The sequence below is a fragment of the Chamaea fasciata genome, unplaced genomic scaffold (assembly GCF_029207755.1).
Source record: "Chamaea fasciata isolate MVZ Bird 193981 ecotype frontalis unplaced genomic scaffold, bChaFas1.0.hap1 SCAF_3, whole genome shotgun sequence".
NCBI lineage: Eukaryota > Metazoa > Chordata > Aves > Passeriformes > Sylviidae > Chamaea > Chamaea fasciata.
Genome location: NW_027094088.1, coordinates 84220947 through 84236612, shown reverse-complemented (window position 1 = coordinate 84236612; position 15666 = coordinate 84220947). Strand labels below are relative to the sequence as shown.

General features: G+C 34.6%; 1 protein-coding gene across 12 annotated transcripts in view; it reads left to right on the top strand.

Moving 5' to 3' along the window:
• RIMS1 (regulating synaptic membrane exocytosis 1) overlaps positions 1 to 15666 on the top strand; it is a 302331-nt gene that overhangs the window by 176294 nt on the left and 110371 nt on the right. For all 12 annotated transcript variants that reach the window (XM_066179696.1, XM_066179691.1, XM_066179694.1 and 9 more), the window contains exons 7-15: positions 1942 to 2009; positions 2728 to 2838; positions 4849 to 4948; positions 6415 to 6538; positions 12455 to 12501; positions 13527 to 13639; positions 14696 to 14826; positions 15146 to 15317; positions 15440 to 15596. In XM_066179696.1, coding sequence (XP_066035793.1) covers positions 1942 to 2009; positions 2728 to 2838; positions 4849 to 4948; positions 6415 to 6538; positions 12455 to 12501; positions 13527 to 13639; positions 14696 to 14826; positions 15146 to 15317; positions 15440 to 15596 — 1023 coding nt within the window. The remainder of the gene's footprint in view (positions 1 to 1941; positions 2010 to 2727; positions 2839 to 4848; positions 4949 to 6414; positions 6539 to 12454; positions 12502 to 13526; positions 13640 to 14695; positions 14827 to 15145; positions 15318 to 15439; positions 15597 to 15666) is intronic.

The following is a 15666-nucleotide window of genomic DNA, read 5'->3' as shown; positions in this document are numbered from 1 at the left end:
AGTCAAGCTGTTTGATTCAATAGCTACCTTTACTGCTTCTGAGCATATCATTCATGTTCCAGCTCAGCAGAGCTGCTTTTGCAGTGCAGTTCCTGCTCTCAGCTTTTGACAGGATTGGATGTAGCTGATGGCTTGGAATTTAGCAAAGCATGGGACAGACAGAAGGGGGGAAAGGGACAGACATCTAAAGGTTTAGATGTGGCAAGGAGGGTGCAGGAATGTGGCTTAGCATCATAGGATTTGATGTTAAAGAGGGGTTAAAAATACAGAACCTTAAGAAAGGATACCAAAGCCAGAAGCAGAAGCAGACGGATGACAGAAAAAAAAGGGACAGGGAAGAAAAGGTTGCAAAGGGTAAGTGGGTGGTGAGAATAGGTAAATCAGCAGGTTAGACAGGACAGAAGATGTATGAGAGAATCTTGCTACAGCAGGGATTTGGTGGACAAGAATGCTAGGTGTATGAATTAAATGGTCATGGATCTGCAGTAACCAGGAGGAAGGCCAGCAAGGAAACTAGGAGCAAGAAGCTGAATATAGGAAGGAAGACAGGAAAAGAAAGTAGGGAACAATGGGATGAGCAGAAATGTTTTTGACTTGGATACATTCATCTGCATGCTGGAGCTGATATTTATTCCCTTCTGAACATTTCTCTATTGCTGAGCAAATAACTCTGAAACAAGTAGACAAAGTGTGTTCTGTTTGGCCTGTGGCAGGCCAGCCCACACAGGAGGTAGTTCATTTTTGGTGCTACTGTTGAGTCCATTACTGAAATTCAGGGAGCTCTGTACCATAGATTTGAGTTTACTGCCAGCACTGCAGGTGTCAGTGTAGTTTGTGGGTTTGCTGTTGTTCTTGTTGCAATTTTGAAGTTTATAAAGGCACAAGGAAGGATCCTAAAAATAAAACTGAAAGATTTTTAATGTGATTTAATGTGTTTTCCAAACCTGCAGAACTGCAGTAGCTAATGAAACCACAAACAGTCTCATGTGGTTATGCATATGATAGTAATATGCTGTTTAAAAATAAACTTGGGCATCTGATCATGTAGATTGTATGCTATTAAAGATTTTGTGAGTTATAGAGAATGTTACCACTTGTATTTCATAATCGGCATCTAAGTATTTTGTAGAGAAAGAACAAAAAAAATCTCTGCATGTAAAGGTGTCTTCTTCTCCCTTGCATGTTTTGTTTGGGCTTCTATTAGATCACTACTTTTACTAGAACACAGGCATCTAACAAGTGTTACAGAGATCTGTTTTATTAAGTAAGATATTGAAGATATATTGCCAGAAGTGCCCTCCTTGTCATGATAGGCTGATGGCTTCCACACTACTGTCATTCATGGTCTTTTTCTTGCTGTACACAGCATTTAAGTTTGCCCCAAGTGAAAGAAAAGATGCAGCCTTGTACCTGCTGTTGGTACTATTTGCTGTATTTGTGTGGCTGTTCTCTCTGATACTCTGTACCAGCTCCTGTCCCTCTGTAAGGTACCTGTTGTTACAGCATTGATCTTTGCAGATTCTAGAGCATGGTTGACTGTTCTGTCCTTAACCATAGCTAAGTGCCTATTTTGTGGAGTATTCCCTCTCGTGTCATCATTAGCTGTAGTCCTGTGTGTTTATTATGGAGATGGTGGGGAGGAGGAGGGCTGTGAATGTGATGCTTTGGGGTCCATTCTTGGACTGAGCAAAGGTAAAATAGTGTGCACAACCAATTCTAAGGTGCAATTCATGAAAAAGCAGAGGTTCAAATAAATATGTTATTTTATATTAATGCACTATATTGTTTTCAAATTGAGATATTGATTTGAATCATAGTAAAGGTTTTGCATTTGCTTCATCAAATGATTGCACTTTAAAATTCGTGCATGCAGAAGTAATCATTCATACATCTTTCTCTGTTTGAGAGATTACACATTTCTTTTTATTCATATTCTTCCAGGTGACTTGGATTATTACTGGCTGGATCCTGCCACGTGGCACAGCAGGGAGACGTCCCCTATTAGTTCGGTAAGAAATAGAAAAATAGGGGTTCATAAGTATGAGTTTAAATGTTTGCTAATTATTTTGGTTCAGTAAAGATATTTGACTGTAAAAAAACATTCTACACAAATCGTATGAAAATTTGTTTTAGACTACCAAGGAAATGGAAATCAGAAAGAAAGTTTTATCAAAATGAATATTTGTAAAATTGCCTGAATTTTAACTGGACTTTATTTCCTTTATAGACATGGCACTTAATTTATGAACCACAAAAAAAAGCAGTTGGGGAAAGATTAGTGATTTTTTTAAAGACTTGGAGTTGGAAAGTATCATTTTGATTTTATTATATAATAAACCTTGATATGGTAGACCTGCATAACATGTATTATTCTAAAGAACAGAATTTCTGAATGCACTTTTCAGTCATGTCAATTAAAAGTAAATACTTAATTTGATTACCTAAGGTATCTTTGAAATGTTTAATTGTATTGAAGTTTGAGATGGATTATAATTCTATCTGTAGACTTAATGCTGAGATTTTCTTACAAGAGGCATCAATGTTTAGTGTAGCTGGGGTCCAACAGAAATAATTAAAGAAAACTGAGGTGCAAATATGTAACACATTTGAAGGATTTTTGTGTCTACTGTGACATGATGATACAGTAATTTTATTGGTTTATACATGTGCATCTAAATATTGGAGGATGGTCACCCTTCTTTAATTCCATTACTTGTTTTTTGACAGCATCCCGTAACGTGGCAGCCTTCCAAAGAGGGAGATCGCTTAATTGGGCGTGTTATTCTTAACAAGAGAACAACCATGCCTAAAGAATCAGGTGCATTACTGGGGCTAAAAGTAAGTATTGCATGATTTATGTGCTAAATGAAAGGAAGTTCCACTGACCTTAGACATAAAGGTGTAACACATTAAATCAGAGGACTCTCCAATCGTGTGGTCTTTTGACAAAAAATGTATTCCTCTCTTTTACTAAATTTTGAAAGTTATACAGGTAAATTATGACTATAAATATGTTTACTCCTTCTATACGTTTTTCAGTCATCCATGACAAAGGGGCTGAACTGTTTTGATTTAAAAGGATATGTTTATTCAGCTTCCTGTCTGTAAGATATATACTGCACATGGCAATGCACTTATGGAGTCCTGCCTTTTCTAGCTCTGCTGTTTGCAATTTAGTCAAGTAACTCATTTTATAATCCACATACATAAATGTCATCTGGATGCAAATGCTTACGAGGTCAGTGTTGAAAAGCCACACAGCCAATTGAAAACAGAAATTTTGTAGAAACAAACCAAATATTTTCACAAAAAATTGCAAACAATCCTCTTAAATCATAGTAGAGGTTATATTAAATGTAATTCCAGTTAATCTAGCACCCCAAAATTGAGATTTTGGCAACACTGTCCAATTGATTTAAATCCCTAATTTACATGTTTAGCAGCCTTTTAGGTTCATGTGTCTAAATTGCCAGAACACTTAAAAGAGAGTGCTGTTTCTGAAACTAGTGGGAAATACAGTGTACCAATTCAAGCATTTCTCTCTCCATGTATATTTTTAAATCTATGGGGCAACAAAGATGACTGATAGAATTTAATTTGGGTGTCCTTCCCTCTCCACTGAGAACAACAGAAAAAAATCTGAAATATTCCCATCTTGATGTGAGATAGTGTGGCATGATAATACAAAAGATGAAAACAGCTTCACTCTACTAAACGTTTAGTAGTCTATAGCACAAAGCTGGTATTTGCTGCCAGCAAACAATTCTATTTGAATATGTGAGAAAAAAAAGGTTGGCTCTAGTAGGAAATAGAGATTGTAGCGTTGTAGAGTTTCTCCTTGATTTTTCAAGTTTCAGTTGTATGTAAGATGAACTAAGGCCATCACTGATAAATTTTACACACTATCATGTGACAATATTGTTGGCAGATAGGCTTCTGGATCTTTTTTTGGTAATAAAGCTCCTGCTAGTTATTGTGATTCCAACATGGGGAACTAATACCTAATGAGCCTTCATTCTACTGTTTCATATTATTATAAAACTCTTCTGGGATATTCCTGACCAAAAAAAACCCCCAAAAACAACAAACCAAAAAAACCCAAAAAAACCACCACCACCAAAAAAACAACCCTAACCCCACACCTGACTGGAGAGAGTAAGATAGTTAAAGAGATAGCAAGTCAACAAGACTGCATTTTCTTTGTATTTTATCAAAAATCTGGCCTCTTGAAGGCACTTGGTTTTATTCTGATATTCCTGATCTTTGTATCCTGTAGTCATCTTTAGAAACAGACTTCTTCAGTTTCAGTTTCTCTTCTGTTCAACAAAAGCCAGAAGTTGCTGTTTTGTCCTGTAATGTTCTTGGATGAGAGTGCCTATGTTTTAGCAGTATCAACATTCTTGGGAACTAATTGCCCATATTTAATAGTAGTGTATTTGCTAAGTTTTCAATTGATGTACCAACTGCAATTTGGGATTTCACACACTTTAAACGATGCGCACTTGAAATTTAAATTTGAGTACATGACAGACAGTTATTTGTAAAAAGTGCATTTGCCTGGTTCTTTATTAAGAAATGTTCTTTCTGCAACAAACGTAGGTAGTTAGCAAACTGCATAAGATTGATTAGTCAAACACAATCAAAAGAATATCAGTTTTATTCATTCTGTTTCAGCTTTACTTCTTTTTGTCTTTAAGCCCCTCTAAAACCCAACTTGACAATAGGTTTTCCCATGAACATTTCAGGTGTAATTTTAAAAATAATGTGAAAACTGATTAGTCTGTATATTTGTGCTTTATGTGACATCTGGTGTGTGGCTTGGAGACTCACAAATTTGTGATTAACTAGGTTGTTGGAGGAAAAATGACAGAATTAGGACGACTCGGTGCCTTCATTACCAAAGTGAAGAAAGGTAGCTTGGCTGATGTGGTGGGGCATCTCAGAGCAGGTAAATCAATCAGTTGCATATAAAATATACTGTCTTTTAGTAATGTCCTATTGAATGCGACCTTTAATTTACACTAACATTTGTCATATGTTGTGGTAATATTTTTTAAATACAGAACAATACTGCAATCTTATTATGAAATGCCATGGTTGCCTACATTTCTTATTTATTATGAACACTAATTGCTTGGATGTATGAGCCAAGCAAAGGACACTCCTGAGGAATGCTGGTAACAGGACTGAGTGACACTAGTAAATTTTTGTTTGCTATCTCAGGAGCCACACATTAAACTCCACAGAAGCAATGCAAACATTTTTTTTAAAGATGATTATGGCAAAAAAAAAATCACTGAAGGATGACACACTGCATACACAGTGGATTTTATTAGTGTTCCTTTCAGTGTTAACTGTTACAAATGAAAATGGAAAACAAGCCAAAAAAATGGTCCTAAAATATTTCATTTCTATTAGATGTATATACCGCCCTTACAAATAAATGGCCGTGCTAATGGCACTTTCCAAGCTTCCAAATGAAGTGAGAATTATGTGCAGCGTTTGGTTTTCAAAGTCACTTTATAATGGTTTTATTTTTACTATATCTCTAAGCAATTACTTTCCAAGTGTTTTCTTAGCAAACCAAAGCACCTGTGTAGTGCCTTAAGAACCCAGAAGCTCCAATGCCAATGTGTGTGGCTTTAGCATAATTGTGTGAAGCAGATAGTAATAAAGAACTAGAAAGGATGATGAGTTTCTAACAATATTCTACTTTTTTTTTCATTTTTTATTTTTTCTTTCTTACCAAATCCGTATACATGGGGTTGATAGCCACAGCTATTATAGTTGTTTCTAGATTTTAAATGCAGATTATAATTACGGAAAATAAATTTATCTCCACTAACCTTAAACCATTTGGGCTGAAATCCTAATTTTCTGTTTCAGGTCTAGGGTGGTTTTTTTTGTTTTTTTTTTTTTTTTTTTTTTTTTTTTTTTTTTTTTTTTAATGAAAGCTTTTTTCAATTTCTAAACGTGGTTTTAGAGCCAAAATTATTTCCCAGAAAAATAAATTATTTTGCCTGTTTCCAGTGAGTGAAAGTCTGTTAATCCTATTGCATGGGACTAGAGCACACAAAAAAAGGCATGGATGAGTCCTTGCAGTTAGCAAAAACCACTTTTGTCCTTATAAAAAACATCCAAAATATGGGTAGCTGATAAGACTTTGAGTAATTGTACAAACTTTATAAATTTTAATAATTGCAAACATGAAGTCTTGCATGAGGAAAAGAACACCCTTGTGCAAGAGCAAGCACTGAGAGCCAACCAGCTGAAAAGCACCTTGACAGGAAAGTGTCTGAAGATTTCAGTACAGCTCTTTCATGATTTTAAATGAGTTTTATGTTACTTGAAAATATAAATTTCATTCTCTGTAAAAGAATATCCAAGTGAGATAAACTTCTCTTTAAATTCAAGGGGATGAAGTTCTAGAATGGAATGGTAAACCCTTGCCTGGAGCTACAAATGAAGAAGTTTACAACATTATTTTAGAATCAAAATCAGAACCTCAAGTTGAAATCATTGTTTCCAGGCCGATTGGGTAAGGCTAAAGACTTGTTTCTTAAGCATAGTTATTACTTCTGTTAATAGAAATCTTAAAGGGATTTTTGTGAGTTGATTTTTTAATTGCTTAATAATGGGATACAATTCTCTTTCTGTTATTGACAGTCTGTATAGTCTGTTTTCTTCGCTACCATTTATAGTCTTTTGCCTTTGCAGTGACATATAAGTACAAATGTTGTTTTCTGTGTGGTCAAAGTGCTCTTAATGCTTTTGCCAAGTGGCAAAGGAAAATTGGTGGATTAGGTACACCTGTGTATGACAGACTCCTGGTTTTCAGCCTTCTAGATCAAAATAACTTATAAAGGTCTTCATGAATGGAGGGAAGCATTGCAGGATTCTAATAAGCCAATATTAGCAGGATTTTAAACAGCCCTTCTTTCAGGAGCTAAAAAAAGGAAACACGAAACTCGTAATTGAAAAGACTGTATTTACCCTTAAATGATTGTTACCAAAGTGAAACATGGAAGAAAAAGCTTCAATCAAAAATTAGCATTATTGTGTTATGTTTATAATCTCTATTTTTTTTTTATTATGAACCCAGGTTCGGAGTTTTGTGACAATTCTTATATTCTCAATTTCCCAAATAAGCCTTAGAAGGAAAATAAAATCTGTTCAAATTGATAAAATTAAGGGGATTGGCCCTGCATTAGTGATAGTAGTTTTAGTGATATCAGAAATGTTTAGAGCTAAATCTTAAAAAATTGAAAATGAATCATTTATTGGAAATTCACATTTACCTTGTGAAACAGAGTCACATGATTTACAATAAGAAGTTATTGTAATTTTCTATTTTCATCTTAATTATAATTTTTGCTTGTCTGAAATATGATACTTTTCCAGTTTTAGAAACAAAAAACTATTCATTTTCTTTCTGACTAAAATATTCTTTTTACATTTTGATTATTGATTTTGTCTGTGCTTTGTGAGTGTAGCTATACTTTGCAAATAATTTTTGCTTTTTTAATGGCAATCTCTGTTAAAAGTACTAAAATAAAATTGACAATAATAGATAATTCCACTTGTCATTTTGACCTTCTAATGGAAAATGAAAGTCTGATGCAATAATAGTGGCTGTTAAATGCTAAAATTACCATCCAGCTGAAGACTATGGAGGAGTAGAAGCTTTATTTTGCATTTTTTAAGTCAGATAAATTAAGAGATATTCTTGAAAGAAAATTGAAAGTTCAGTTGTGCATCTTTGTTATAAAAAAACAACATGCCTTAAGGAGATTTTTGGAAGTCTGAATTTTATATATAAATCAGCAAAAAAGAAATATGTTGATACTGGACATGACTTGAATTCCGCATCTCAGTTGAAGAAAACATGGGAATGGATTTGCACAACTGTACAACTGATGTAAAAGGAAAGTGCTAGATTAGCATGTTAAACAGTGGAATTTAGATATATTTATTGCTGTCAATATTGGAAATGTTGTGTGCCCTTAAACTTCTAAGATAACTTCAGTATTAAACCAAATATATTTTAGTTTACAAATTTGATAAATCTATTAGTTTGGAAAAATTAAGTACAAGATGGCTGCATTCCATTGCCACATTCCTGAATAAAAGCTAAAAAATGCCACCCTTTTTTGGAAGTTTGTTCAAAATCAAGTGTTCCTGAATCTGAACAGTGGATTTTCCACTAGTATAGTGCATCCACAAATAGTACCAATAAAATGTAAAGTTTTTCTTTGGATGACCCAAGCATATTTTTTCAATACATAGCCAAAAATAGAGCACATCAGATTTTGCTTTTATTTTGAGATAAAAGGAGTCTTGGCATGGAGATTTTTGCATATCAGAACATTTTTCTTGTAGCGTTATGTCTCTCATGATTTTAATTTTTTTTTTTTTGTTTTCCTTGACAGTCGTTTTGTGGGGTTTTTATGAGAACAAATAAATATCCCTAGAGCACAGAACTTTAAAGACTGATCCCTTCTATCCTGCAGTAATGAGTCAAAGTCCAGTTGTTTTGTGGCAGATTGGATTTACCCTTCTGTCATCTGAAAATAACCAAAAATTTCAGACATTGTACAACAGAGAAAATCCTCATAATAGTTATCAAAACAAAAAGCATGCTGCACAGAATTTTCTTTTTTCCTTATTTTTTTTCCTTAATAATTATGATCTATGTAAATTGTGTTGCATAATGGAAAATGGTTTGCCTGCATTAACAGATCGCTGATTTTGTCCCTAGCTCCACTTTGTCTTGTTTTCCAAACTGTATGATGGTTTCAGATTCATGACAGGGAATTTTATTTCAGCCCATCCAACACATCTAGTATGTCAAAGTTTGGTGGGCACTTTTAGGTGCTGACTAAGCAAAATTGAAGTTGCTTGATACAGCATTAAGTGATAATCCATTACAGCTAAAATTCCTGTGAGGGAATAAGTTCCCGAAAGGCCTGAAAATGGTATTTCATCTACATAATTTAAGTGTTTTCATCTCTCAGTATTAATAATGCAAATAATGTACCAGCACTTTTAATGGTCTTGATTTAAAAATTCTTAGCATATTAGGTCTAAAAAGCCCCAATATGACACAGTTTGCCTTAAATGAATAATGGAAGGACTGTAAGTCCACAAATTAGACTGGCCACAAATTAGACTGCCAGTTACAAAATTGCCATCTAAACAATTTGTTCAGTCTTGTAAATTTGGATTTCTGTGTCTGCCAGCAAATGTAATTTTAAGTAATGGATAATTGTAGGATGTTTATTAGAGAAAAATGTGAATCACATAGCACTATTAGCAGCTAAGGCATAACAATAAACAGTATAACTGCAATAGTACCGTGGAAACTCCATAGAAACTAATTGACATTAATTCTAATGACTGTGACACAAGGTAGGTAAGAAAACTATAAAAAGTAGAATTAATGGGTTGGCCGTCTCAATATGAGGGGAAGAGTTACCTATGAATATGCATACAGTGTGAGAGGTGGTTAACATAGGACAGCACAGAGAATCCTCTGGCAGTATGCTTTTTGGAGAAGAAGCCTGGCATGGTAACTAACTCACCATTTCTTGTGTGCTCTATGGGATAGTGCAGGTAAAACAAATGTTTTTTCATTTGTCTCTTTTTTCTTTGTCAGATGCTAGGTATTTGTGCTTAGATTTCCACAGATAATGGTGCCAAAACTGTTGTTTCTCTGATATGACTCAGTTCCTCTGTGCAGGGTTGGTTATTGTGATCTAGGTCCTGGCAAGGAGGTTGAACCTCCATCATAAACCAGGCAGTGCTGAAATCCAGAGAGCTGCTCAAGTAACTAGTGCAAACTGCAGATTGATCTACAGGTTCTGATGGGAGGGAGTGATTTTGGAAATAGCAGGATGAGCACTGAGGAGAGGAACTCAGAAACTCTTTAGAAACTCTCTGGGGTGTAGAATAGGTTACATCTGTTGCTAGAGCAACCTAAAAAGTATAGGTTACAACCACATTTGAGTTTGGTTCGTTTTCAGTGCTCAACCTCTTGACTATATCCCTCAGAGAAATTATAGCTGTTCCTGTGCAAAATAGTGATTCTCAGAAACCATATATCTGTACAGAGTAGTTTCAACCTAAGGTATAGTTTGGTTTAATTAATATCGTTATTGAGGTGTGAAAGGATCAGACATAAGATATTAATATCATATGAGACCGCAAAGTACCATTGTCTTCCAATGTAGAGATAGAAAGACAAAGTTTAAGTTGGCAGTCCTTTATTGGAGGTTTGTCTCACAATACTTTTGTCAAGTTCATATTGATCCAAAATGGGAGTAAAATTTTGTTACTGTATTAGATAAGCAGTTATGCAACTTTTCACTTTGTTTTTCCTTGACTAGTTCTAGTTTTGAATATTTTAAGTCATGAGCTACTATTTCTTCTAAAGAGCTTTTTTTTTAATCATGTCAGAATTTTTTCTGCAGTGCAAAATTAAAAGCAGGCTAGTTAAGACTAGTTTTCTTACGTGAAAAGTTTTAGATTTTATTTTCCTTTTAGAATGTTCATTTTCTAATTAAAATGACAACATTTAATCCTCCTGTAAACTGTGTGGATCTGTTTCTCATGTTGATTTATTATTAATTTTTTTCTGGGTTGGTTGTAATAGTGTGACAGTGCCTCAGCATAAATATGAATCAGTTAATAAGTGCCTATATGTGTAATTAATATTTGAAGTTTATCTTTAGCCTTTTTTCCCCTGCTGTATTGTTGAAAATACAAGAAAAACAAATCCAAACAGAATTAGTTTTAGTGTCTTTTTTAAATCATGACAGGACTATAGAACTTGACACTGTGGGTGTCACTTTCCATGTTGAAACACTCCTTGTGAACCTTCATTTAGATACCCAAAAAGTGATGTTATTACAAACAGTGCTATACTGCAGATGAGAGTGTTCATATTCTAGCAGAAGAAAATATTGCAAACTTAACATTGTATTAAACAGAAAAATCTATTTGATTATGGTAAGTAAATACTTCAGACTGATGAGAAATGCCCTGGAAAGTCTGACCTGAAAAAGAAAAAATGTTGATAGGAAGAAGACTGCACAACAGCCCCGCTGTGCAACAGGTTGTTAATCTGTTCATATGTTTGTACAGTAGTACTGTGCCATGTCAAGAATGACTAATTCAGCTATAATTCCAGGAGTTTGAGGAAATCACATTAGTCTTGGCTCATGAAGTCAAGACAAGGAGAGGCACATTCTTGTTTAGTGATGTAAGGTTTAAGCTGATTTGAGATATTAATGCAAAACTGAAATAGTCTATTTTAAAACGCAGGCACCACAAGTTTAAATTGCAGGACATAAAAAGTGACTTTAAGGCTCAGTGATTGGGCAATGCTGCATTCTTTTTCTCATACAAGTGCCTGTTTATTTTTCATAAGTGACTTTTACATCCCTAGAAGTCTTGGTTTTACTGACTTCCAAGTCAGAAATATTTCTGTGTTTCACTGAGCAGACTGTCTGAATACCTTTAAAATTCTCGACTATAGACTTAAAACCTTGTAAATGTTCTTCAGAAATGTTATTGCAGTTCCAATTTTGGATTAGTCTGTGTGGATGACAATACATTGAAGTAATTCCTTGGAGAGTTTTCTTTCAATTTCCCTGCTCTGCTGCTTTCTTAAGACTTGTGCAATGCTAGATGGTTTTTACTCTTGTAATGTATTTTCAATGATGGCTGAGAATAGAAAAAGCTAGGAAGTAGCATCAGCCAGATTTTGATGGAAGAGTAAATTTATTGATGGGAGAACACTGATAGATGTGTGTAGACATAATTCAGTTTATCTTGCTTTAATCTGTTAATGTGTTGGATATGTATGTGTTGAAAAATGTCCATATCCTATTGTAATGTTTCATTTTCTTTTATCCTTTGGAGAAATGCATTATTCACTTGTTTGTTTAACACTGCTAATGTTCTTTGTTTTCCTTTTTTGTTATTGTAAGACATTTTCATCAGTTTCATTCTCTGAACTCTTTGAGACGTTTATATAAAAATTACTAGTGAGTTAATCTTTGTCTTATTATTTTGATTTTTGTTCCTCCAAGAAATAGTTGAACTATAGCCGTACTTCCTTTTGGCAAAGGAACTATAGCTATGTACTGTGTATTTTTCTTTTCCTAAAAGTTCTCCTCCTTCGTTTTTCCAGTATCCTATAATCCATCCACAATGTTAATGTTGTAGTGCTCATATTGTTTTATCTGCTAGTTCCTTACCTTGAAGGTAGTGTATTAGTGTGATTTTCATGAATGGTAGTGGAAAGTATGCCTTTAAATATTTCCTCTTTCTTTCCTTGTAACCTGTTAGAACAGAAACAGATCTATGTTTCTAAAACACTGTCCCAACCATGTATTTGTCACAGCCAAAGGTTGTCTCTGTTGTTTCTAATTACTGTGTATTCACATTTTAGTGATATTCCACGGATTCCCGAAACTTCCCACCCCCCATTAGAGTCTAGTGAGTACACGTCTTGTTCCTTTCTTTAAGCATGATTTGTACCCAACAAAATTATTTCAGCTATGAAATTTCTGAGAGATGATCTGTTGAAATTGCATTGGCTCAGAGGTTTTTGCGTGACAAAATTCAATGAGTTTTGGTCTTGTGTGTTAAATTTGAAGCAATATGGATTTTATTAAACGTGCAGATTTCAAATGTTAGCGGAATTCTATTTTTTCATTCTGTATCTTGTGTTGTTAGTACCAAAATAATAATTTACTTCCCCTAACATAAGAGAGAAAACAGGTATAGGGGACTGACAAAGGTAAAAAATGGTGTCAGTATTCACCTCCTGCACCATGCAGAGTAAGTCCAGAGTTCTTGTTTCTCTTTTTTTTCAACAAGAAAACTTGGTTAGGTCAATTTTTTGTGCATACTTCAAAAGACTGGTGCTCTTTTTAACTATGCTGTTTGGAATGTTTTCAGCCAGAGTATTTGAGGGCCATGGCTCCCAGTCCTTTCCCATCTGAGGCTTTCCTGAGATGCAACTAGAAACCTTCCCTAGGACAGGGAAGGTGTGTTCACTTGTCAAAAACTCATATCATGAGTGGGGGCTCTGTTTCAATAGGGGAGAGCTGATGATGTCCAGCAGTTGCTGAAATATCCTCCATGCCAGACACATGTCCTGCATGTCCTCCTGTTAAAGTTTCAGAGGCTACTGGGAGTATAATCCATACAACAGATGTGGTTTATTCATCAAAGACTTAGGATCATAGGATCAGAGTACTTTGCTTGGGAAGGGACATGTGTGATTCTGTCAGAGAACAGTATTTTATTTAAAACACCTGCTATGGTTTGTCAATGGTGTATGAGGAACACTTTTTTATAGGTTATTTCAAATAAATCAAAAAATGACAGGTTTAATCTGGGATGTAGGGGTAAACACTGTTTTTTCTGCATCAGCTTTATACAATTCAAAGAAACAGCAGTTCATAAGTTATCCAAATTTTGGATGGTAAGTTCATTTGTTTCTCATGTGATTTTAGGTTCAAGTTCTTTTGAATCTCAGAAGATGGAAAGGCCTTCTATTTCTGTTATATCTCCGACTAGCCCGGGAGCCCTACGGGATGCACCTCAGGTCCTACCAGGGCAGCTTTCTGTGAGCATATTTTGTTTTTCTTAAGTTTTTAATGGAAATCTATGAAGTGCTGGTCCCTCAGCCCTGCACATTCCCAAGGCCTGTTGGGAGGCCAAGAGAAATGTTCAGTGTTGATAAAGATTAACAGCTTTCAAAAGTTTTTTGACGCCCTCAGTGTGCACTAACAAGCCATCACTGTAATCAGAGCAGACAAAAGAAATTTTTGTCTTAATACACCCAAAGAGTGCAGGAATTTACATTGAGAAGAGTCCATAAAAGGGCCTCAAGACTTGTCTTTTTGTAGCTTCTACATTGAAAATAGTGACTTTGCTGTACATGTTCAGTAATCTGCAGATAACAAGCATAGTATCACTATTTTCTTTATGGGAGCACTTAAAGGACTGTGTATTTGTTAAGCATTACACTATTCAATAATGCCTTTTAATTTAGGTATGTCTTGGAACTTTCTTGTAATACTAATTGGAATCCTGCTTATTAAATATACTGTCAGTACTTAGACCTTGTTTCCTACATTCTTTTATTTTTCTTTATTTTTTATTTTTTATATTGCTCATATTAATTCATGAGTGCACAGCAGGCTTAAAATTTTCCTAATATTATGATTCTTTTAAGAAATTATGTAGCTCTATATTATTGTTTCCATAAAAACTTTTTAAAGGGTCACAAATCTGAGTACATAGATTTCAACTATGCTTTGAGATTCGATGCAGGCAGAGCTTCCTATTTAATGTAGATTTGAAGGTGCAGGGCTAAGACATGCTGGTTCAGGTGCACTTACAGATCCAAGATTTTGCAGTGAGTACAGTAAACAATGCAAGTACCAATCAGGCATCATAATTTTATTCAGCTGTGATAAATATAAGAGTCTTTGACATATACCGTCATCTTTTCCATCTAACATAATTGAATATTAAGGGATTTTAAATGCCATGTATCTCGTTGTCTTTGGGAAAAAAACAACAGTTACTTCAACATTGTGGTTATTTTTGATGTAATCTGAAAATTCTGTTTCTTCTCCATTTTCAGTAATGTTTTCTGGTAACTTGATTCCTGTAGGTTAAACTCTGGTATGACAAAGTGGGACATCAGTTAATAGTAAATGTTCTACAGGCAACAGATTTGCCACCAAGAGTAGATGGACGCCCCAGAAACCCCTATGTAAAAATGTATTTTCTTCCAGACAGAAGGTAACCATATTCCAGTTTAGAAAATTATGTTTTAATTTACCATGTATTGAATCAACTTTTAATGAATGCTTATGAAGAACTCCTTTTTACAATTTTTTTTTATCAATGGTTACAACAAAAAATTACACTTGAATCATGCAAGTCAGTATCAATTAAACTTTATGTTTTTTTGTGAGAATGTGATCCACTGTGCAGAAAATGCTTTCTTCATTTAGACGGTATTGCTGAAGAGAAAATGAAAGCTGTTACGTGATGATGAGTACATGGTATTTGCTTATTTATGTCTATGAATAATTTATAAAAAATATTTATGTTTCAGTGATAAAAGTAAAAGAAGGACCAAAACAGTAAAGAAAAGTCTAGAGCCAAAGTGGAATCAAACTTTTCTCTACTCACATGTACATCGTAGAGATTTTAGAGAACGAATGCTTGAAATTACTGTATGGGATCAGCCAAGAGTACAAGAAGAAGAGAGTGAATTTCTTGGAGAGGTGATGCATACAATCACATTTCTTCTGAGTTCATTGTTTGGTTTTGAGTGCATATGTATTTGTTTATGTGTTTCTCTGTGTACCTTCAAAGTAAAATTGAAACCTTACAATTTTTCTGCTAGATTCTTATAGAGCTGGAGACAGCACTTTTAGATGATGAACCACATTGGTATAAGCTACAGACACATGATGAATCTTCACTACCTCTGCCTCAGCCATCACCATTCATGCCAAGAAGACATGTTCATGGTGGAGAAAGCACTAGCAAAAAATTACAAAGTAGGTCCAAATTCCATTAAGGTCTCCTAAATGTTAAATTAGAAATGCTGGATATGGTGTAACGGTACCT